General features: G+C 30.6%; 5 protein-coding genes across 7 annotated transcripts; 1 reads left to right on the top strand and 4 right to left on the bottom strand.

The window, feature by feature from the left end:
• The first annotated feature begins 2 nt into the window (after positions 1-2).
• Positions 3-2,744, top strand: Grasp65 (Golgi reassembly-stacking protein 2). Of its 3 annotated transcripts, none has more exons than XM_076904306.1 (8): positions 3-74; positions 167-261; positions 493-573; positions 673-876; positions 1,002-1,219; positions 1,317-1,401; positions 1,474-1,771; positions 2,114-2,744. In XM_076904306.1, exons 2-8 carry the CDS (start codon positions 199-201, stop codon positions 2,464-2,466), a joined length of 1,302 nt encoding a protein of 433 aa, XP_076760421.1. In that variant the 5' UTR covers positions 3-74; positions 167-198; the 3' UTR covers positions 2,467-2,744. The 3 variants fall into 3 exon arrangements, with proteins under 3 accessions (XP_076760421.1, XP_076760422.1, XP_076760423.1); XM_076904307.1 differs by having other exon boundaries at positions 25-78; XM_076904308.1 differs by lacking the exon at positions 3-74 and adding an exon at positions 75-93.
• Positions 2,745-3,103: 359 nt separating this feature from the next.
• Positions 3,104-3,854, bottom strand: Np15.6 (NADH dehydrogenase [ubiquinone] 1 beta subcomplex subunit NP15.6). The gene has a single exon (XM_076904310.1). The coding sequence runs from the start codon at positions 3,695-3,697 to the stop codon at positions 3,260-3,262; it is 438 nt and encodes a 145-aa protein (XP_076760425.1). The 5' UTR covers positions 3,698-3,854; the 3' UTR covers positions 3,104-3,259.
• Positions 3,855-4,961: 1,107 nt separating this feature from the next.
• On the bottom strand, positions 4,962-5,846 carry LOC143429163 (uncharacterized). Its single transcript, XM_076904638.1, has 4 exons — positions 5,610-5,846; positions 5,420-5,541; positions 5,149-5,270; positions 4,962-5,066 (listed from the first exon to the last, which is right to left on the bottom strand). Exons 1-4 carry the CDS (start codon positions 5,740-5,742, stop codon positions 4,976-4,978), a joined length of 468 nt encoding a protein of 155 aa, XP_076760753.1. The 5' UTR covers positions 5,743-5,846; the 3' UTR covers positions 4,962-4,975.
• Positions 5,847-7,244: 1,398 nt separating this feature from the next.
• On the bottom strand, positions 7,245-12,343 carry LOC143428936 (uncharacterized). Its single transcript, XM_076904217.1, has 7 exons — positions 12,124-12,343; positions 9,098-9,270; positions 8,914-8,990; positions 8,708-8,806; positions 8,526-8,609; positions 7,766-7,997; positions 7,245-7,660 (listed from the first exon to the last, which is right to left on the bottom strand). Exons 1-7 carry the CDS (start codon positions 12,124-12,126, stop codon positions 7,396-7,398), a joined length of 933 nt encoding a protein of 310 aa, XP_076760332.1. The 5' UTR covers positions 12,127-12,343; the 3' UTR covers positions 7,245-7,395.
• Positions 12,344-16,013: 3,670 nt separating this feature from the next.
• Asf1 (histone chaperone asf1) lies at positions 16,014-17,909 on the bottom strand. The gene is made up of 3 exons (XM_076904662.1): positions 17,575-17,909; positions 17,150-17,265; positions 16,014-17,070 (listed from the first exon to the last, which is right to left on the bottom strand). Exons 1-3 carry the CDS (start codon positions 17,681-17,683, stop codon positions 16,699-16,701), a joined length of 597 nt encoding a protein of 198 aa, XP_076760777.1. The 5' UTR covers positions 17,684-17,909; the 3' UTR covers positions 16,014-16,698.
• Positions 17,910-24,575: the final 6,666 nt, after the last annotated feature.

Here is a 24,575-nt window from a genome sequence, read left to right as displayed (position 1 = left end):
TAGTACATTGGTAACACTGGATGAGTCGTAAGCATATCAGAATCTTTACATATGATAGGCTACGTCATCAACGAGTTTGTGTAAAACTTTTCTGTTACATATTTTTTTACTTTGATTACTAATAGTTTTCAGGGGGCAATAATTTTGATGATTAGTATTTCTTTAGCTTAAGCGACTTAAGAAGTTTCCTGACCGAAAATGGGATCTTCTCATAGTATCGAAATACCAGGAGGTGGCACAGAAGGTTACCATGTATTGAGGGTAAGAAAACTTGTTAGGATGTTACAATTTACCATCTGAATCTACTAATTTTTCGTTTAAGGAGTTCTCGCATATTTTTTGATCGTTTTAATCTAAGTAACAGTGAAACAATTTGATTACATGTTCAATTCTAATCTGAATTGCATACCTTGATAAAAATGTATGCACAGAGTTAATGGTTGATTGACATTTATATTAGTAAATAGGATAAAAACTTTACGAATGATGCAGGTACAAGAAGGTTCACCAGGTCAGAAAGCTGGACTTGAAGCATTCTTCGACTTTATTGTAGCTATTGGAAATACTCGCTTGGTATGCTTTGTATTGATACCTACTTTTAATAAGTATTTTATATATTTTGCCAACTGTTAAGTGTAAAGTTCAAATTGAAATAATAGTTCATTTTTATAGGATCAAGACAATGACACACTAAAGGAACTCCTTAAAAGTGGTGTAGATAAAAAACTAACGCTTACAGTATATAGCAGTAAAACTCAATCTGTAAGACAAACTGTTATAGTACCGAGTCTGACATGGGGTGGGCAGGGTCTTCTAGGCGTTAGTGTAAGATTTTGTTCCTTTGAAGGTTCCAATGAAAATGTCTGGCATGTACTAGTAAGTATAAGTATAGTCGTACTTGGAAAAGTTAAAAAATACTATTATACACTGTTTAATAGTACATTAAATTTATGTTATAAGTTTTAATACTAAATTCTATTTGTTTAACTCGCACTTTGCAGGAAGTACATCCAAGCTCTCCTGCTGAATTAGCGGGGCTACGTCCATTTACGGATTATATTATTGGTGCTGACTCTGTTTTACATGAATCTGAGGATTTATTTACTTTAATAGAGGCACATGAATCTCGATCTTTGAAGTTGTATGTATATAATACTGAAGATGATTCTTGTAGAGAAGTTACAATCATTCCTAATCATACCTGGGGTGGAGAAGGAAGGTAGTTACAATTTGTTAATATAACATTTAAAATTATCGTCATAATTTACATGTTACGATAAAGGTATTTTGAAATAATATTTTCTATGCAATTTTAGTTTGGGCTGTGGAATTGGATATGGATATCTACACAGAATACCTATTAGAAATATACAACATCATAAATCCAGTAACTCTTACATGGTATGTGTTAATCTACTATTGTGCAAATTTAACAAAATATTTCATATAATAAACATAGTTTTCTTTTTTCAGAGTAACGTTAAACCTACTACTCCAAGTCCAGTTACAACCAGTATTATTCATACAGGTGGAAGCAACGTTGTTACGAATATACCACCGGGTTTCTCTATTCCACCGAATTACATCTCGGTACAAGAGAGTACCACAAAATCAGAACTTGAAACCACTACTGCGACACAAACCTTATATACGCCAAGCGTACAAGCGTACACCACTTTTCACTTGAATCCTGCTACGATTGGAGGATCTACCACTACTAATTCTGTACCCCATGTTGTGTCCAACCAGGGTGTTATAAATACAACATGTAGTAAGTAATGCATGTGTAGTAATTCATGGAAAAATGACTAAATGGGAAAAAGAAAACATTCTATCCATATTATTGTGGACTATTGTTTCATATCCAGGCTATCAATTGTATTAAAATGTTTAGTATGTTGGAAAGTAAAAACAATTTACATTATTGAATCAAATCCGCTGATAAAAAATTATAAATGAAATGCATTGTATCAATGCAACGTTAAAACTTAACGAGTTAATAGCTGAAGGTGTCCGAATATTTTCCATTTCTTCTGATTGTTATTCATTTTACACTCGATCAATCAATTTCAACATTAAAATAAATAAATATAATGCTGTCATTTTTATTTAGGTAATGATTCCGTATTGCATCAAAATGCAATGCCCAGTATACCTGGCATGCCTGCAACTCCGCCTTTACCAACTTTTATTACGAATACATCAGTTATAAATGAAACGACAACTCCAGACGTTGTTGGAATGGCAAAGACTACCGTGCAAAGTGATACTGCATCACCACTGGCACAGTTTAATGTACCTCAGTCTCATATGGTAACAACGCCCATATCATTGCCTGGCATGCCACCGATTACTGTTAGTGCAAGCCTACCACAAAATACGCCTTTCTATTCGTCAGTTCTTCAACAAAACGAATTAGCCGATGTTAATACAATTCCCATATCTACAGTACCAACAACACACTAATGGTATTGCTATTCTTAACGAGAACGTCTGTTTTATAACAAAGTATATTATCGAAGAATGAAAGTAAGAAAAGAGCGTAACGTATCTATTACAAAGTATATTATATTATTGTACTTTATGCGTTTATACTTTTATTTATATCTTTAAACGCACTGTATACAAAATTTTCAAACAGACCAGGCTGAATAATGTAATTGTGTACATAGGTAAAAACTATTATACATATAACAACTCAAATTAGAGACGAATTAAAGCATTTAAGAAAAAGTAACATTAAATCCTTACATATTAATCACTATACTTTATCCAATTTATTTTTATCATGCATGCTTATAGTTGCAAATTTTACTTTGTATCGATGACTATAATTTAAAAACTACATATGTATGTCATAACTATGTTATATGATTTATCTTTATTGTATAGGATTATAAATTCAAATTGTTATTAAATAATAAAATAAAACATTTATGTATGTATTAACAATATTATAATGTAAAGTTTAAAAATCATTATTAACTTTAATTCAAACTAATTATTTTTGTACAGTGTGTTTATAGTATGATAAATTCTCTTTCAGAATATTAGTCTTTGTCAAAAGGCTGACATACACAAAAATATTCTAATATATCTACAAATAAGATGCCGCTATTCGTAGAGGATTTTATTTTTTACATATATATTATATGTATTAATGTTACATAATATGATTTTACACCAACATTCGTAACATTGATTCTGTTTTTATAATTAAAAATCCTGGCATTTTTTATTGCTAGCTTATAGGCGATGTTCAAACAATTATCTTAGTGTAGCCTAATTCCTCATCGCTTGGCAGCGTAAACAAGGATGGATCTATAAAATTTGGATCGATCGGAGGCAATCCATTTTCTTCTCTGTAACGAAGCTGTATGTACGCTTCTCGTCGAGCCCAGTTTCTGAGATGTGGATCTGGGAAAAAGTACATTGCCGTACCACCCCAAATAATGAGTACAGTAATATACGCAAAGAATATTGTATGCATATAATGGCGATCCGTTGCTTTGTCTTTCCAATCAAATCCATAACTAATCCATGGTTTCAATGTGGCATATTTATCTGGTTTCTCACTTTTTTGAACCGACGATGCATTGCAACGTGCTACGTTACATACATTGGTACCTTTCGATTTTAAGAACGTCAGCTTTCTGTTCACTCCCTTAGAATAAATGAATCGCCATAACGATGACATAATTTCTAAATAATTTCTAAATCACCTTCTCTCTTTCGTTCACTAGTTGTAAGAACGTCACGTTCCCACGTATTCGTAAATTCCTGTTCGATCCTCGCTCTATTGCAGTGAATTCAGAGTACCACAATTATTAGATAATACTCTACGTATGTTTATAGTGATGTCTAACTACTCCACGAGAAACATGCTTCGTCAACTTGGGGAGAACGTCCCGCCAGAATTTGAAAATCAGCCAAAAATGAAAACGATCTACAGGACGAGGAAAACAATCAACTGATATGTAAACTCTTGTGTGTGTGTGATACTTATTTATAAAATTGTACAATTTTAAGTACTCCGTCACTCTAAAACAATCAAAAACTATTAGTCCGTCCATACATATATAGATGAAGACCAACCTTATTGGTTAGAAATTGCTAGCAGCTTACGTAGTTCGTGTCCGTAACATAATATAACATTTCTAAAGGACGCTGATGATCCAATATAGATTCATAGTATCCCCTAGTTGCTGTAAGAGGCAACTTGCAGGGGGTTAAATAGAAGAGAGAGTTAACAAAAAGACCACAGCCTATCACGCCTACGATGATATTAACAGAAAGTACTTAAAATTGTAATAAAAATTAAAGATATTTTTTTTCTTAAATATTTACTTTTTAGTTTGAAATTTAGAAATTAATACTTTTATGTTATTATTGAAAACATTATTTTACATTGGGAAAGGAATAAAAATTTGTCAACGATATTAAGCATGATTCGCGATTTCAATTACTGATGCAAGAAAAGAAACAAATAATACTTCTAAGTAATGTTTTTATAAAAGTCAGCGTAACTGTGAGAATGAACACATAACCTGTACGTATGAACGTTCGTTATTCAACTAATCATAACCAATACAGTAAGTTAAAACAATACATTTTGATCATAGTAGTACTATATATTTTTATTCTTATAGATATCACTTGCTGTTTTGTATAAATGTTTATTTTAATGTCTCTTGCAATTATTCAGTCAATATATTATCGTTTTCATATGTGCTTGCTTCTTCCGTAACAATAGTAGATTGGTATATTTCTTGCCACAAAAGATTAGATATGCCTACGTTTTCATTTGCATAGCAAAAATAATGGACATAGCTGCTCCTTTTGTTTGACACATCTAACATTAAGATTAAGGACACATAATAGAAATATGTTGAAGTTAATTAACATTAGGTTTACAGTAATGTTAGTATCAGAATATTGAAATGTCCATAAACCTAGAGATAAGAATTAAGTATTTCTACATTAGGATACATCCTGTAATACTTTCTTTCAATTTTGCATAGTCCCATCGTATCCTAGTTAATTCTTTGTATAATAAGAATTTTCTTCTAAAATGATCAAAAAGTTATGGCGATATAAGAAAAACATAAAAAGTAGTAAAATATTAACAAATTATAATAAGGTACAAACCTTCCTTGATCCAACAATTCTTGGTCCTGCAAGTTTCGTTTACATGTTTTAAGTTTATTCCTTTGCAACTCTAACGTGTGATTATCTTGCAAAAGTTTTTTCTTTTTCGCCTCTAACTCTACCTTGAAAAATATCCAGATCCACTTTTAGTTTCTAGCTTATTGTTTAATAATGAAATAATGTTAAAAAAGAACCGTGATTTAAAGTGTGGAGGTTAAAGCGTTAATTTTAAACGTTAAATACATTTAAATACATAAATAATAACAATTACTATGCAATCTAAATGTTTAGATAAATCTTGATTCTTGCACTCCAATGTTTGATTTTCGGATTGTAGGCTTTCCTTCAGTAAGGTTACTTTGGACATTAAACTTTTAACTTTCAATTCGTCTTCTAAAAAAGTGAAATATCATTACTCGTATAGTAAACAAAAGTTTGAAACAGTAATAAAAATAACTTACCGTTACAATGCTGATTCTGTTTATTCTTGACACTGTGAATTGATTTAATCTGATCTTGTAATAACTCGTTAATTTGTGAATCAGTAATTTTTATATGCTTTTCCTTAAGCATCATTATATCATCCACTATCATGATTGAACTTACACACGTTTAGCGATACGTGTATTACTATTAAAATGCACAATATAAAAATGTAGCTGTTTACAGAAAATTCAACGTTTAATCAGTTACTTTTATTTGAAATGTATCATTATTCAGTGCTACCAACAATACTGACATTGGAGGGGTTAGGGATTTTAGACGAACTCTTCAACTACTAGGTGTGATATAAAAATTGCAACTTCTCTTAGTTCTGATCGTAATAAGAATTAACTTCTAAGAAAATAGAAAAGCGTTTTATATTTAAAAACCTTCTTTCATTTTTAGGCTTAAAATTAAACTTTACTTTCTTTTCCAGTGAATTTCATTTTCAATTAAATATATGATATAGATTTATAACAAATTCTTTATTGTTCAGAAAATATTTTGAATATCAGTGATCGTATTTAAAATTTGTATCAGCTCCATTTATGATATGAATACATATACGTAATTTGTATATGTATGGAGTGTAGCAACTTTTTATGTAATGGCACATAAGTATGAAATACAATAAGAGTACAAATGTAGTAAAAAATTATATGCAAATACAGTATTGATAAATACATATGTATAATATACCTTATAAATAACTAACTTACAACATTTCTAATATATTTTAAATATATAAAATGTATTATGTTTTGGAAACGCAACATGTTTTAACAAAATATTTAAAGAAATTCACCTTCGCTTTTAAATTACACTAGAAACATGTTTATTTAAATAATTATTCTAGTATTAATAATTTTTTAACGTTAATGCAAAAACAATTTTTCTTAAATTTACATGATGTTTTTTACAATTTATTTTTAGTGTTTGCAAACTTTATGTTTACAAAATATTGAGCAGTTTAGATTTCCAATCTCGTGATGATTTACTATCACTATAATTATCAGAGATTATACCAATTACAAAAAGAGATCATGCTTTTACTAAATATAAGACACAATGTTCTTAAACATTATTACAAAAAAAAAAATAACAAGAACATGTTATTTAATACTAAAAACGGCTATTGACATTAAATTGTTACTAAATGATATAAACATCATTTACACTTTCTTTGACATGATACTTTCATGTATTGTATTCAAGAGATTCATTCGCTCTTTCGTCTGATCTAGATTGTTGATTGTTAAAATTGATGAGTAACATTAAATGTGCAAGGCGAGAATACTATTAGTTGAAAAATCAGAATTCATTATTAATTGAGACAGAAAACTGGTTAAAATTATACTTTGAAAATTTAAAAGCCACGAATAAAATTAAGAAAGAGAGCGAGAAATATACAGAGAGTGGGAGAAAAATCTTACAATTAGATATCATGTAATAAGTTATTTGATGATGAATATTGACAGTCAACTATTTAAACCACTTATTGACTAGACCCTGTTTAGTGACTGTCCTAAAATTCAACGATTTTTAATTTCTTTTTTTTTAAATACGAATTGCTGCTCCAATATATCATGAAATCATGATTAAGACTTAACTTTGTGCTGATTTTTGAGAGTGATGCTATTAAATCTGCCTAATTAAATAATTATGCAAAACTTTACCAAGTATGGTTGATGTCGCTTCATTTGCACAAGGCGTTTGCTCTATTTATAATAACTTAATCGCGAGTTATTTATGTTTTCGTGATCATCAATTACCATTGACTACATTGACATTCATAGATATTTTTTGAGAAATCAAAATGTTGGATGGCTGTGTGCGTTCACTGCCATTTTGAGCACTATTCGATTCAGATGTTGAGCCGTTATTGTTATTATTATTATTGTTGTTGTTGTCATTGTCTTCTTGGGTCGAGGAAGTATTATTCGTTTGAGCTAATATTGTATTCAAACTATTATCTGCTTGTTCTATTTGATATCTGACATGTGCACCTGTAACTTCAACTGTTAATTGCCTGCAAATATATGTACTTATAAAACAAAATGATATAGCAATCATAAATTATAACAAATATTAATAACCGTAAACATGTTTTGTGAGACATTAAATATTCACTTACTCCGGGGACCAATTGTTAGAATGATCGTTACTTGACACTTCAGATCTGGGATGCAATTGCCCTACTGCATTCATGTTTTCGTTACTTAGATTGTTTTCATAATTTGGATTCGGGCGAACCCAGTTTGGAGACAAAAAACCAGTAGCGCGTACGAGATTATTCTTATCTTTTAAATTTTTATTATTATTAAATGGTACGCGACTTGATTCTTGTCCGTGGTTGATGAAAGGACCTGTAAACAGCACAATTTATAAAGAAATCATGCAGAAGATATCGTATTAAAATCGTCGATGTAACATACATAATTCTATACACATTATTACCGCGTTCTGAACAGCCCGCATTGTTAATTCAGCGTTCAAGTAGGTAGGAATACTGTAACGAAATAATTGTCTCTTTCGTATCAAAAATACATTAACCGTTTATAAATCACGGTTAGTATATCTTCAAAGCATACATGGAAGTGTCAAAAAGCGAGAATTTAAAATGTAGAAACCACAGTGCTCGTATCTTACATTGTAATGTCGTAAATCTATCGAGCTTTTTTTCTACTACAAAATATGTAGATCGAAGAAGAGCAGGCTATTACTGAATTGCAAGCTTCTAATCTACCATTAATAATAAACGATTTGGTGCCAATTTAGTGTCACGGTGAAAAACATATTATCTTCTTTTAATTCGAATGATGTGCATTAAATGACACACAAGTTACGTGCTTCAGTGCTAAATAAACATATTTTTAGCGATCGTTGTTACTTACTATTTTCTAATGGCGGGGCAGTTGGTTCCGTCGTGGAAACAATATCACATCGATTCGAATTACTGCCTTGCTGTCTTAACGATCCTATAATAAAATAGAATATACTTTATCGTTACATATCAATTTCTAAATCACATATATTTGTTATAAACATTTATAACTATTCCAGATTTATTACTCACGTTGCCTGAAGAATAAGCGAAGAATGAGAACAGTGACGCATACTGTCACAATTGCACCGAGTGATATAAAAATCATGTAATTATTCATACTGTTTATTTCTGCGAAAAGGGAGGTAGAAATTAAATAGTTAAATAAAACAACGACCCAAGCCTTAAGAATATTAAAAAAAATTCGATCGAAATTTCTTTCTTTCTGTCTTTCTTACCGGGTATGCTTTGTTGTATGGCGATTTTTTTACAAAAGGATGTCATCTCTCCTGTGGCCAATTTTTCCGCATTGTAGCTAAAATTATTTTTCAATTAATAAATTCGTCCAATTACTACTTACGATTAAACGGAAACGAAGTGAATTATTTTATTAAAACAAAAGAGGAATAAAGGTATAGTTACCCGGAAAAACAGGGTCCGCATTGTGATGGGTACCGTGATTTTATTTCAGAATTCTCGTGTCTATTATACAAGCTACACTGGGTATAATTAACACATCGCTCTGATGTCTGATAACAATACTGTTTCTCAGAGCAATCAGTGTCATCGTGACAAAATCTTTCCTCTGTCGTAGCCTGCAAAAAGAAGTGATACATATCTTAAATGGCTCGATGGTCTCCCTGATATTTATGTTCTAAGTTCCATTAGTATGCAATTGTTGCATTTAACCATAGATTATCAACGATTATCAGCCTTTCTTTTATTTAATTGTTCCATCACGTTTCAAATTGCTTCGATGTACATTTATACATGTTACAATTTACGATTGCTTCAATAACTAGTTTTTAACGGAACACGAGTAATCGATGAAACGAAAGATACATTTTAACAGAAATTTTGTATTTTAAGATTTAAGTTTAATTCAATTATGTTATGTTATCAAATTAATTCAATCTATTATACGAACAAGGGTGTAAGAATTTAATAAGACAGAATTATAGTACAAATACGGTAGTATCGTTTTGAATTTGTTCAATTTTATTGGGATAAGAAGATTGTGGAACGCGCGGCAGTTCCGGTTCAAGATTCACGGACTCTAGACGATTCCTTGCGACCTACATATTTATTTGAAACTATTCTCATGACATCGCTCCGTTTAATATAAATTTTCCGATTTTTCATAATTTAATACGGAAGATTAAGGATTGGGAAATTCTTGTCATCGAAATTTCTTTCAAGTAAACGTCAGTTTTTTCCTTCGTTACGTAGGCTACATTAATTTAATTATGATTAGAATACGACAGTTTTATACACATATTATTATTAAAATCTTGTGATTAATTTCCAATTTGGTATTAAGAAATGAATTCTCTCGTAAAATGGATGGTGTTTAAATGATTTGTAAATCAGAAACATCAGCTTTCGTTATAACATCATAGCCTTAGAAACATGGTAAAATAAAAGAAAGATGAAGGGAGAAAACATTTAAAATATGTAAAACTTGGATTTATATGAGAAATAAGCATAGTTTATAACTTTATTAACCGTTTGAGTCAACTACATTAAGTACATAAGCATAATGATTCTGCAGTTTTTGACCCATCTACAGATCGCCATTTTGTTTCCACTAAGTACTCCCCTTTTGAAATCGCGTATGTTCAGCATGTAACATAAAATGGCGGAATCGCAAAATCTCTTTGTAACAGCTTTATTATCCGTTACATCAATTACGATAAACACAAATTTATGGTAAAAATAATATCTACCGCCAAAAGTAAACGATATGTAAACGTATTTTAGCAAAATAGTAAAATAGTGAATACAAGATATTGAATAAGAATCATTTCCTACTTCTCTTATAAACGAAGTGCTCGTTACAAATAATTGAAAATTATGTAAATTGATTGATTCAGATATTTTTTTTAATTCAATAAATGAATGAATTATCAACTGTAAACCATCAATAAATAATGTTTTCTTATAAAGCTTAACAAAATTTTAAAGAAATGAATAATACAATAATGTAATCTGTATATCTTTTAATCGCTTTGTTCTGAAATTTGTGTTACAGTTTTTAATTACTTGCTAACGCTTTATATATTACACCATGAAAGTAAAGTGACGCGAATTACGAAATTACTTCTTTGCTACGAATGACGCATAAAAATATCTAAAATTTTTGTAACGAAAATATCTTCTGAAAATGGCTGATTGATGTTTCACGTATTGCAGAATAAAAAACTGTCCGTAAACAGAATAGTAAAGAAGGACAGATTCTTATCAATCGTGCAATATGGTTCAATTTAGTCTCGCTTGATCTAATAGTCTCGCGAAATCTATTGTTCGAATTTGCAATTGCTTGTAATGAAAATAATTCGGAAATCGAAAGCTGGATCAATTATACGGATGAATATGACGCACTAGGAAATCCGATATTGTAGTTGCGCTCTTATTCGTTTCTAACATCTCGTTTCTACGCGCGCGATGGCTCCGTAAAGATTGCCGAACGAAAAAGAAAAAAACCAGTGGTCGAGTGACTCATCGCCGCGCGGCCGATGTTCTACGGAGAATTGTGGAACACATATTCCAATACTATTATACGCTATTAAACTCTCTCGCAGTACAATTTGCACATACCATTACGTGTTCCACAAATGTTTAAATCTTTCTCGTTCATTTAATACACGCATAAAACAATGTTTCAGTTAAAATAAATAAAAAAAAGGAAAAACCCGCCAACGAATAATAATTACGCCGCTTTTCGCAAACACGATGAAAACAAATCTATTTACAAAGGAGGACGATCGTTCGTAAACTCGAGCGTAATTTACTAATTTATTGAGAAAATTATCATATTTTAGGAAAGATGATGTAATCTGAACAAGGGGTTTCCAAAGTATGTAAAAGAAGGTCTGTTCTATTTAAAAATAAATAGAGAAACAACGAAGACACGAAGAGGATCAGATCTTGTTCGATGACACATAGCTTGATGATACCTCCAAACGTGTGAGCATCATAATCGTAATCACTGTTTGTTTGCGGACAGGCTTTGTAATGCGTACGCACCGCTGGTAACATGTGCGCACGTATCTTAATACTCTCGACATTCTCTGTACATTTTACGCGATTTTAATTCAAGCTAGAGATCTGGTTAGCTTTTGTGAATTCGCTCTCTTCAACAACTCCCCATTTTCCTAATTTCCCCCCGTTCGACCCTGTAAACTTTATGATCGTACACTTCGATGCACATCTTACGTCGATTACACGTACAATTTTGACACCGCGACGTATTGGAGATGGACAGGAATGGAGCAATTACGCATTACGTCGGGACAAGAAACACACGTCTGGGCACTTGTTGAATGAGATTTTCGAAAGAGAGTATTTTTTATGCGCAATTTAGTGACAAGAGAGTGGTAAGAGAAGTGAAATAAACCGAACGATTTTTTATGCGACACATAGGTAATAAAATGTTTTGATCTATTTACCATTGGAAGTGAAGTTGGTACACAAGGTTCGAAAATATGGGTTATTCCCGTGATTGGATTCGCACGCGCGTAATATTCGACCGAAGGCTGTTGACAGGATCATTCGCACGCACGATCTTGCACGTGAATACACTTGCACTCTTCAAGATCCACCTGTAGTCTAACGCAGTTCATCGTCGGAATCGGGATTTATTGAACGTGTTCAGACCTGCTCTCGGTAAAACGTACGTAGTGGGGGCGGCGACAGTAGCGTAGACATATTACAGCGGCCCTTCGTTTCTCACGAACAATAAAATGTTCTTATTTCTGTAGTCAGTAAGAGAAGTGGATATGCCTTACTCGCGTAGTGTTTTCGACTTCGCGTACACCTTTCTACCGTTTTAACTTGTAGATTATACGATCAATTTGACATCGTACGATGTATTCACAATAGAGTAATTTCAGCATTGTAAATTAAACATTTCAAACTACTTCTCAGATTTACTGTTATAATATCTATTAAAAATAATTGTCATCACCAGCAATTTCGCATGTACTTTAGACAATTTTAACTGAATTTGCGAATCTTGATTTTTCGTTGATTTCTTTCACGCATTCGAAATAACGCCTGATGGAACGCGCAAACTCAATACTCATCTTGCATAGATTACACGACCAATTTTACATCGCGCCATATATTTACAGCAAAGGAGTAATTATCTGAACCTTATGCCTGGACATTTTTTTAATAATATAATTTTTTGTCTTCTTTATTATTGAACAATTAATCGGCGAGAGAAGTGAAAACTCTAATTCAGGGTTTCCGTTATGATAGATAAAAAACTAAAAATTTCAACTACTTTTCTCATTTACTGTTTATAAGATGTAGATACTTAAGATAACAGTCCGTATTATAACGACTCCTTTTTCATGAACAATAAGATGAAGAACTATTTCTATAATCTTTAATGGATAAGGAGAGATGGGAAGGCAACGAGTCAATTGTACGCAATTTTAACTTCCAACTATATAGAATAACGCGAGTTTAGTTTTTAAAGTGGGTTTTTAATAACTTCATGCATGCACCACGTGCTGTACACAGCGTCGTATGTATAAAAAGGCAGACAATTTTAATTGAAGCTATATATGATATATAATTATTTCTTTATATAGCATTTATTAATACGATATCTTAAATTATTTTCTGCGATAAAGTACAATGTTTGTACTTAGATACTTGTCAGTAAAGTAAGAAGTACTAGAGTAAGAAGATTGTACTTTTCTTGTAAGTGGTTATCTGCTTTCTCATGTCTGTACAAAAATTAATACGATACACAATTGGTAGATACACGATCTTTTCGATTTTCTATCTTTTTCCGTTTCCATTATGTATATGCACTTTGATAAAGAACAGTGTTACATTTTCAAGTCATTGCATGAATAAACGAAATGCTTTAATTTTCGTTATTAAGACTACTACCAGCGTTCATATTTCTTTCGGGTACAGGTTCTACTCCGGTAGTTGAAGTTGCACTGGCATTATCAGTATTTTGTGAAACTGCAGCCTGTCTGTAAGAATATAAATTAATTAGAAGTATAGAAAATGTTGATATTACTCCCCCCCCCCCCCCTCTCATGCAATAAGTGGAGATTATTAATTTATAAGCAAACATATATAGCAATATGGTTATATAATAAAATATTCAACATCTACTTACTGTACACGGTTCATAGATGACTGTTCCTCGGTTGATTTAGGTAATTTCACCCAATTTGGTGGTCTAGTCGGTAGAGCATGAGATTTACTTTCAAATTGACCCTTTAAAAACAATATTTTGCAATTATATTCTATTTCTTAAATGAAATGCTACATATCCATAAATATTATATCTGAAAATATCTAGGACATACATAATCAATTGAATTGTATAGAATGATAAATATTTCAATTAATACTTGTACTATTTTCTAATCTTCGATGGAACTGAGAAATATGCAAATATTATTATTAATAATCATACACGTTATAATTATTTGTATAGTTATTTTTTAGCGTAATATAGTTTATTAATAAAATAGAAAGCGGAATATATTTTAGTGAATTGTATTTTTCAATTTTCGCGATATTTTATATTCGGATAGCATTCGTTTATTAATTGGGTAGTTAATTTTAGCTTTCCAAGGTTATCTTTTTTACTTTTCTCTCTATCTTATTTGTGCAATAATATAAAAGAGGGAAGGACACTGCGTGATTGAAATTTCTGCTAACAGCAGTTAGTGCTTTTTATTTTCTAAAATTGAAATTGTTACATTGTTTGTTGTTAATTAACCATTGGTGTTCAAAATTCTTCGCAAAATCTGAGTAATTAGACTGAATTAGTTTCTGATAGAATAAACTTCTTAATTAATTGTTGTCGCAAATGTAAACCGATGCGTGAGCACAGCGAATGTAAATGAAAGGAAAAAACTGTAAAGAAGTAATGTAATTTCAGAGCTTTACAATAATTACTTTAGTGCATTTGAAAGAATACATAAAAAAAATTAGCAAATATAAAAATATTTTTAAATTAATTCGTTGAAAAAAATCAACATTTTATTTCGATTTCCTATCTGGTTTTTATGAATTGTTGCTATGGAAATAGAATAATCGTTTTGTAAATAGTTCATCTGAGAAAAATAATGTGAACATAAAAAGTAGTAAAGAAACGAAATACGAAACTCGTATAATAATATATTATTATAATTGTAAATGTAATATATTATTATATTATTATCACTCTACTCTATGGGGTAAAACAATAAGAAGGGATACGAATCGCACGAAGAAATACACAAAAAACTATATAAAAGTATAATTACTTTTTTATTTAAATAGTCCACATTCAATTTTCAATGAAATTTATATTAAGCGTGTAATACATGTATATTCATGAAAGAAAGATGAAAAATTAACTAAAAAATGTACAACTATTAACACTTTAAGAACACCTTAGACCAAGGACGTTAAACGAAGTTGTACAAAGTATACTTCGAAATGAAACATATAAGTTGGAGGTCCGGTAGATATTATAAAACAAACCGAGATCAATTTATATGTACCCAAAAGAAATAAAGAAATGTTCATAATTACCATCTTTGTTACAACTCAGTCTTTGGTTGGTCTAAATTGTTGTACGTGCACAATGTGTTGTTGAATAAACGATGAAAAATATTAGATTTGTAATCGCTATCACTGTAAACTGTTTATAAAGCACAGTGTAAGGAAGGTGCGCCCTTACCTACCGCAGTGGATATGATTGATAAGAAAGAAGGTGGAGAATTTATACCAGATGAATGATTAACTTCTTCGCGGAATAATGCTCTGTTCTTACTTCAATGTTGCGCTAACGTTGTTGCGCGTGTGATGAGTCTCACTCGCTTATTTTTCGTTGTGCCGAAAAAAATGCACGCATCTTTAGATGAATAACGAGTTGAAAACAAAATGAGAATAAGATTATATTGTTTTGTTTTTAATATTCTTAATATTACTATTGCATCTGCAGTAGTAAGCAACAATTTCGTTCAGAGAAATATTTTGTAATAAATGTACTTTTTTAAATTTAAACACAGTTCATAGGAAAGTTTTTTCTTATATATATATATTCTTGATATATTATTATTTTAAACAAATTGTATGAACACTGTGATACAAACACATGTTCATTTCAATACACTCCTGTGGATTTTTAATTTATTATACATTTAAACAAAATATTGAAAAGAATGATTGTAGAGTTTAATTTCTTAAAAAATTAAGTATTACCTAGTCCTTTTATTGCAAATTGAACGAAAGTAAATCTTTTCTGCTCAAAATGGTTATGTATTACTGTAGTAATTAGATTAAGGTGGAGCATTTTAAAAACGATATATAATGAAGTAAAAAACATATGTATTTCTCATTTTAGCATATATGTACATACACTGATAAAATGGGAACAGCCTTATTTCTATTAATTTACGTTACAATAATAAGCCGTAATATAATACTCGAAGTATTAAAACACAAAACTCCAAACATTTCTAGAATATCATCATATAATCCTTCTTAAATTGTAGCTACCAGGATGTAATACTTAAACAATTTCTGTACTTTTGTATTATATTAACGATCAATGGTGTTCTGACCATATTTTCCCATTAGCTTTCCACAGTATTTATTTTATTTAACACAACATTTACGTTTATTTAATATCCAACAAAAAAATCACTTTTTGTACATAGAACAAATTATCTTTTCTTTCTGCGATACATATTCAGTTTTTAACTAGCATTCAATGCAAATAATTATGTATAGGTACTCGATGCTAAACAATTTCATATTTATACAAGATTCAAACTGTCACATTACCGATCGTATGACTTTGTCTCTATATACGAGTTTTTCTTAACAAAAGGAAACCAATTAACATGTACCATGTAAAAGGCTACCATTTCTTTTATAGTGTTTTTACTTTGAGGTATCCAAATATATGAACTGTTTTAATCTTTCCAGGTACTACTTCATTCTTCGTATTATGATCTGTGCTAGCTTATTTATTATTGACAAGTAACTGGTGTTCACATCACTTCCATGCTGTTATGTGTACTTTCTGTAAAGCCCAACGTAGATGTTGGCGCATCCTGCGATGTTTCTTCTAATGACTGTGCATCCATTCCTTCTGGCACATTGTTTGCTGTTGAACTTGCCCCATCATCCCAATTTATTTTGAATCTAGTGACACGTGGTTTATCTCCTAAGATATTTCTTTGTACTTTATCAAACTGAGGCTGTGGTGGTGGATTTTCCCTAAGTTCTGCATCTGTATACTCGTTATTTATAAAATAACCTACACGCACAAATTCATGTCCCCTATACGAACAAGTTAACAAAACAACCGTAACTCCCAAAGCATCGTTTACTGGAATCCTGCTAACATCCGGAGGATCAGCCTGAAATAGACAATCCATGTTAAATAAATGTACAAATGTTATTAACTTTTATCAAATTTCGTTACTTGTATAAATTCACCTGAAATATGAACATGTGCCTTCCTTCAGGAATTGGGCCAACATAGATTGTGTCTAAAACTTGATCGAATTCTTCGGATTCGGCACTGCCGACATAAATCATCTTCCATTCTAAATCTACAATAACATTGTTAATACAATTTTTTAGTATGTAACAATTTCTATCGATTGTTTGATATAAATGTTTCATTGGTTATTTTTGGAACGGGATATATTGAAACTCTGAACGACATCAATGTTTTTATCAACAGGATCGTTAAAAAAAAATGATGCATATACCAATTCGTCCTTGGAAAATTCAGCACCAAACCGTTGAAACTAACCTAGCACGCACAAATGCTAGACCCTGATATCTATTTACTTTGGGTAATATCGATATCAATTCATAAATGGATTTAAAAAAGAAGAAAAATTAAAGGCAACTACCTTCTTTCAGTTCTTCGATACACTCGAAAGTAACTTCAAATTGGAATGGATTTAGAAACGGCGAAGGATTATCGAGAACAGCTACATTTGCTAGCTGAACTTTGGCCATTGTTGATTTTGTTTAACGATCAATTTTCACCGAAGCACGATAACGTTCACGGTTTGAAGTTTGTTGAATTATCTAACAGGTTATACTTTTTACAGTCAATTTAAGAATCAATCACTTGGAAGACGAAGATTCTGGAATCGAAGGATAAACAATTTCGTTGCAACACACAGCTTTGGCGGCAAACGAACCAAAGAACGTTTCCGGCGTTTCGGAACTACCGAAACTTCACACAGTGTTGTACATATTTTGTATGTACCAACGTAAATTTAAAAAATCGCTCGTTTCAAATTCACGTATATGTCGAGAAATGCATTTTTATAGCGATCATTCATTTTATGTGAATTCCACTGATAATTTATTTCCATCTCACTTATCAACGTAATTTAAAAATATTCGTTATAAATTTTTTTCTTCAAATGCTAGCGTAGTTCGATTCGGTTTCCTTGTACATGGCGGGATTTCGAAAAAAAGGGTAGCAATTTGCAAAAATGAATATTGTGAAGTTAAACAAGGGTAATAACAACAAATTCATTTAATTTAAATTAAACATATTCGTAGATAAGTTTAAAGTGTATCTTACAGAAACATATCTCTTTAGGAGTTACTAACCATATGCCGATACGCAACTGATGAAATTGCAAACTTGTTGGACTTAGTCAGAATAAGATGGTAGAGTTTATAGTCAAATTATCATAAATTACTATTTGTCATTTTTACACTATTAAATATCACAGATTTTTATTCGCGAAGTTCCGAATTAGTAACTAAATTTGAAATTAAGTAACTAAATTACTGTTACTGTTGCTAATTACTGTAAAGAGGAAAAAGAAAGCAGCTTTATGTCCTCGTAACACATAATTAACCTATTTAAATAATAACTATAGAATCATTTTGTACTTAAACCACGAATAAGGTATAGGAGAGACTTGCCTTATGGGATTTTGTATTTCACGTTCTGAAATACCGATCATGTGAAAAAAACTTAGTACAAAATTCGTATGCCATCTGTAATTTAGAACAAGAGATTTAGGATTTATATTTGTTTCCTTGCACAGTGCTTAAATTACTAATATCCGGAGTATTCTTTCAAATAATTTGAACATTATGCTTTGAAGTCGATGCCAGTAGATTTTTTAAATCAATGATTTCGGTCCTAAGTGGCGCCACCTTTTCGAAGAGTGTTCAAATCGCTTATGCACTGTTATCGTGCGTGCATACGGCAGTAAAATAAATTATTATTTTATTTTTAGATTAGTAAAATTATTCTGTACGTACAGATGTAACATATTGATCGTTAATGACTGTTCGTTCATTAGTTTACGACGCTGCTGTCAATGGCGTATAACCATTTTGCGCTGCGTTTGAAGAGATGGCGCTATTGAACCACTGTATATATATATATATATATATATATATATATATATATATATATATATCTATTATATAATATTTCGTATGGTGTGAAAAGTAAGGCCATTACATTATTTTGTTACAATTTTATTTGTCGAGGAAAGAAATTGGTATTTATGATTGAAGTATTTCATTTATTATTAACTCGTTCAAGTTTTTAGACGAATATAAGTATTATTATATTTTGTTTAGAGTATGTTGGTACCATTTTCCCTTCAATGGGTTACATATTATTTGTAACTAATCACGATCGCTTATCTACTCTGTACGGTTAGATTTTTGCTGACTTCTATCTCGTTATACCTTTTATGCGACTGCATTTCTTGTCATAAAACAAAACAAATATTCTTTTTTCCTACATGGTATTAAATTCAATGTCATGAGATCCAAGTGTTAAAAAGGAAGCATGGGTGTGAAATATATGTGATTTGATAATTTTCAACGTGAAACGAAAAACGACCATTTCCGCGTGATAGTGCTGCGAACGATCTGATTGATTGGCGGCTGTATCTGCATTTAATGTATAACGACAGTTAACTTGCATGAACTTTAGTATTAAATTTTATTTGTTATAATGAAGAACATGAAACACATTATGACGTATTCTGACACTCTCTTTGAACAAATCTACAAGTCAACCGATATTCTCTAATCATACAAACTGTACGAGAAACCATTGGCTACACAATGAATATTATCTCGAGAAATACGTGAGTAAAAATTGTATATTTGTTCTTGCCAAGATACATTTTCTGTAATACACGAAATTTAATTTCTTATGGTGAAAATTTCCAAAGCCTTACTATTTCATTAAATTTTGGCAAAAGTAATTTAAATATATTCGTTTGCAATAGCGATTGTGGTGGTTGTAATGTAATAAAATTGTTTAAATTTTCATTTCAAAGTTGATTAAAAAGTGTTTGCACAGTTGAAATGTTTAAGAAAGTGAAAATAGTGTCACTAGAACATATGTCGTGCTAATTTGTGATATAAATTTGCAACTGACATCGAAAAAATATTTCGTCCTACGGAGTTGCGAATATTGTCTTGAGAAACTCTAAGATTTGTATTTGTATCATGTTTCTTTTTAGCGATACAAAATCGAATATTTGATTATAAAATATGTTATAGAAATGTTAGGAACAAAATTTCAATTTGGCACTTTGTAGCGTAAGCGGAATGGGGGACAGCGACGTCAATAATGCGAAACAGGAGTAGAGCAGAACGCACGTTAGCTATGTGTTATCGACTGCATAATATTTTCAACTCTTTATTCAACTGTTACACTCTTGATTAATTATATTATATATTGAACGTTATTAGTATTATAAATGCAAATCAATATTTTTTATTTCTTTTGTCTATTTTTTGTTTGTAAATTTTATTGTTATGTAGTTTCTGTACATATTGTTTGTACTTTTTAAATGAGATTTGAGTTTGATCATTGTACAATTTTAATATATTTTGTTTTGTTACAGATTATTAATTAATTACACATTTCAGTGAAAAGTGAAGATGTATAGGCATCACTAAACAACTAATAGCATATAAGTTAATATTAATTTTTGAAAATTTTTATCATAGTTAGCAAATGTTTAAGCTAGTTATGAAATAGTAAATAATTTTTAATTTACACATGTGTTTTCTTACAATATGTCAAAACAAGGAACAGAATACATTATACAAGGAAGGGTTGCAGTGTGCATTTTTTTCTAGTACCTTATAAATAAGACTGTAAATTTTTATATTTTAGGATAAAGTAAACTATTTATAATAGTTTACACAGCATGAAAATGCTGTTTACATGCAATCACCCCTTCAATGAGTTACAAACATAAATGTTTCATTTTATAGAAATAGACAGAATAATATACAAGAAAAAATATGGTTTCTCTTAAGAAATGATTAAGAATTTTTTTTTATATTATGTTATATCAGACAAGGATTTTCTTATTTTTTCTATTAGTATGCAAAGAAGATGATAAGTTAAATAATTGACTGATCCTACATTCGTGATAGCGATCTTAAATTCGTTCTTGTAATAATAATTTTAATTAATATTTGATGTGTGTACTGAATATACAAAATGTGTAAATAAAGATATTTCCCATATATGTAATGGTTAGCATTTATTTTTTATGTATTAAAAATATAGGTGCCATGAAACAACATATTACATTAATATATCCATACATAAATACGAGCACTAAAAATAATATATTAAATTAAATTTTAACTATTAAAGTTTTGATATCTTTAAGTAGAGACAATCTATTGAATTAGCATAATAGAATATTGCATATTTTATTAAAAAAATAATGCATTGTCTTATAGACCATATAATTTAGCTTTGCATATGTATGTATAATGTAATGTTTAGCATGGTGTGAGGAGTAAAACTATTAACCGGGTAAAATATTTTATTTTAATGTTATTCTTGGAAGACTAACTGACGATTGTAATTAAGATATTCCATTTATTATCAATTTCCCAAAACTTACAAGCAGACATAACTATAATCAAATTTTATCAGGAGTGGCAGAAAGCTACCTTTCTCCTTCTATTTGGTTAAATTTGAATTCGACGAATCACGATAATCCTTCATTTGCGCTGTGCAGACACATTTTCGTTAACTTCTTTCTCGTCGTACTTACTTCGCGGATACATCTCTTGTTATACAGTAAACATTTAAACCTCTTTGCGCACTATTAAATTTTATCTCGTGAGTTCTAAATGACAAAAGAAGAAGAAACAAAAGTTCAAAAGAGACGCAATTTTATAATTTTATACGAAAATTATTCAACATTATATTGAGAAACTCATAAGTAAAAACTCTCACTAAAATGCATAGTATACTGTTTGTCACATGACATTCTGTTTTCGATGGAAATTATAAAAATGTTGCTTTATTTTAGGTGAAACATAATATTGTTTTTATATAATCAATCATTTTATATAATCAAATTATAATAAAAAATAATAATTTGAATACATTCGTTTACACTAACTTTTTAGATAGCCATAATATAATAAAGTAACTCAACATTTTCGACCAATCACGTTCGATTTGGTTGTAAGATTCAAATTCACTTTAGAAAAAAGGAGCTGTCATGGCGGTGGCGTCTACGTATCGTTCTTGCTTTAAATTTTCCGTTTTATGTTCGATAAACAGTGTTTGCATAGTAAAAATGTTTAAAATAGCGAAAATAGTGTCACTAGAACATATATTGTGCCAATTTGTGACATAAACTTGCAAGTAATATCGGAGAAATATAAGTTAAAATATTTTATACTGTGGAGTCGCGAATATTGTGTTGAGAAACTGTGAGATTTGTGTTTACATCATATTTCTTTTACAATACATAACCATATATTTGAATATGTAATACACTAATAGTATTCACAATATTCATTACAGCGATTTGATTTTATCCATGGTACAAATATATATGATAAAAATAACGATATAAATTTTTCAATTGTGATAGAGTACATATTTGACTTTTCGTGAAAATTACATGTATGTATACATCGTGTAGAAATAAAACCCCAATTTGCTGTCTTGTTTACAGCAGTAGTGAAGCAGGAAATAGAACGTCACCTGTTTGGGATACGAAGTGATGCAGTTCGAAAGTGGTGCAGTTAGTGTACTGTCGTCATGCGTTCAGATCTGTTCCTTCCTACCTTAGATATATTTACCAATTTGCTTGTCGCTTGTTATTGTATTAGCAGCTTTACTCTGTTATTCTGCAATTAAAAATGATATAGCAAATAATACGAGCAAATGGCTGCCATAGTTTCTTTAAATTGATTTAGAACAGAATATTTTCAAGTTTAATTCTAATAGGTGATAGAATTTTTTTTAATAATTCTGTTTATAATGACAGTGTGTCATATTTTCCAATTTATCGATAAATCTTTAACAATTTGTTAGATAGCTGTCGAATAGAATTACCGATGGATTTGTCGGTAATTCTATTTTTAAGTTTAACCCTTTTAGCACCGAGCGAATGGAGCGTACCTAGGCGAAGAATACCGGGCCAAATCGACGAATTTGTAGAGGTTTGCGAAAATGCTCGTAAAAACGAAAGTAGGCGTGATATTTACAAAATTCAAAAAGCAGTATACTGCGAAATGAATGGAGAATAAATTGATATCGATGGTATATTAACATTTTATAAAGTTATTTTGAGACAGAGATCTCTTATGATAAGTATAATAAGGAGGCGCAACGATATATCGTCGTTGGTATTTCTGGCAAGTCCACCGAACGACGATATATCGTCGTTCGGTGCTAAAAGGGTTAATTTTTATTTCTACCATTCTGTACTGCATAAGTAATACTGCGAACGACACTAAAATGATAGGATAAATTGAGTCGATACATTATCGATGTGGCAAACAACAATTATTCTTACTCATCCCGTTAGATGGTATACGTGCTTTATATTGTGGCGGTTGGTTGAGATGGGAGAGCTTGTTCAAATCACAACTACCACGTGTATTTCGCGTAGAATACTTTTATTTCGTTTTCCAGACGTCCTTACACCTCCGAAGCTCCGAAAGAAATAGGACGGTTCTTTTTGTATTTTTTCTTACATTTCTTATACTAAGTCTTACCAACTATCTTATCTTAGGGATATTAACTAAGGACCAGATTCTTTCCCCTATTTTAATATTATACCACAGTATACAGTAGCGAAACTCTCTGTCGGCACCTTTGATGTCGGTGTACCATAAAATTGAGTGCGCATGCGCGACAGAAGCAACCTAATCGCAGTGCCACCTGGATTTCAATCTCACTTGCATTTTTTTACTCTCTATCTGCCCAATTTATTTTTACGTTTAGTTAATCAAAATTTAATAAAAATAATAAATGTATTATTTCTAATGCACTGAAAAACAAGGAAAGAAAGCAAAAATCGAAAAAATATAAAATACACATGTTACTATAACTATAAAAATGTAAGAACATAAATATTATACAAGATAAACAAGAAAAAATATAATGAAAAATACAAAAAATATATTATACATTGTATATTTTATTTTAAAATTTATTTTAAAGTTATTTTATATATACTTAATACCTATGTATACAAATATATCGGTAACAAACATATAATATCTTAAAAGTAAAGGTTTCATTAATGAAAAAAACGAAGATATCATATTTTTAAAATCTTCGAAATAGCTTGAACGTGCTTCAACGCTTTCAAGCAGCTTTCAACAGATATTGAATTCCCTCCAAATTCAGCTTCAGGTTTGGTTAGATATTCAATCGTCTTTCTGTTTGCTAAGAAAGAGAGAGAAAGAAAAACTAAAGAGCAAGTGAGGCAGAAGTTCAGATGGCACTGCGATTCGGTGCCCTGTTTCGCGCATGCGCATTAAATTTTGTAACACAAAATCGGGCAAGTTGCGCTACTGTATACTGTGATACTATTTTAAAACTACCCTTAAGCTATTTTACGTATGCTAACTT

This window comes from Xylocopa sonorina, chromosome 11 (genome assembly GCF_050948175.1).
Source record: "Xylocopa sonorina isolate GNS202 chromosome 11, iyXylSono1_principal, whole genome shotgun sequence".
In the NCBI taxonomy this organism is placed as follows: Eukaryota; Metazoa; Arthropoda; class Insecta; order Hymenoptera; family Apidae; genus Xylocopa; species Xylocopa sonorina.
This window is presented reverse-complemented; position numbering and strand designations above follow the sequence as displayed.

Excerpts from the sequence above, each read along its gene's own strand:
- Grasp65 (XM_076904306.1), top strand. The coding sequence starts at position 199 with ATGGGATCTTCTCATAGTATCGAAATACCAGGAGGTGGCACAGAAGGT. Across the intron at positions 574-672 it reads CTATTGGAAATACTCGCTTG|GATCAAGACAATGACACACT; the intron begins GTATGCTTTGTA and ends TCATTTTTATAG. Across the intron at positions 1,772-2,113 it reads TGTTATAAATACAACATGTA|GTAATGATTCCGTATTGCAT; the intron begins GTAAGTAATGCA and ends ATTTTTATTTAG.
- Np15.6 (XM_076904310.1), bottom strand. The coding sequence starts at position 3,697 with ATGTCATCGTTATGGCGATTCATTTATTCTAAGGGAGTGAACAGAAAG.
- LOC143429163 (XM_076904638.1), bottom strand. The coding sequence starts at position 5,742 with ATGATAGTGGATGATATAATGATGCTTAAGGAAAAGCATATAAAAATT. Across the intron at positions 5,542-5,609 it reads ACAGAATCAGCATTGTAACG|AAGACGAATTGAAAGTTAAA; the intron begins GTAAGTTATTTT and ends TCACTTTTTTAG. Across the intron at positions 5,067-5,148 it reads GAATTGTTGGATCAAGGAAG|AAGAAAATTCTTATTATACA; the intron begins GTTTGTACCTTA and ends TGATCATTTTAG.
- LOC143428936 (XM_076904217.1), bottom strand. Across the intron at positions 7,998-8,525 it reads TGCCCCGCCATTAGAAAATA|GTCCTTTCATCAACCACGGA; the intron begins GTAAGTAACAAC and ends TGCTGTTTACAG. Across the intron at positions 7,661-7,765 it reads TCTAACAATTGGTCCCCGGA|GCAATTAACAGTTGAAGTTA; the intron begins GTAAGTGAATAT and ends ATATATTTGCAG.
- Asf1 (XM_076904662.1), bottom strand. The coding sequence starts at position 17,683 with ATGGCCAAAGTTCAGCTAGCAAATGTAGCTGTTCTCGATAATCCTTCG. Across the intron at positions 17,266-17,574 it reads TATCGAAGAACTGAAAGAAG|ATTTAGAATGGAAGATGATT; the intron begins GTAGTTGCCTTT and ends ATGTTATTGTAG. Across the intron at positions 17,071-17,149 it reads GGCACATGTTCATATTTCAG|GCTGATCCTCCGGATGTTAG; the intron begins GTGAATTTATAC and ends TGTCTATTTCAG.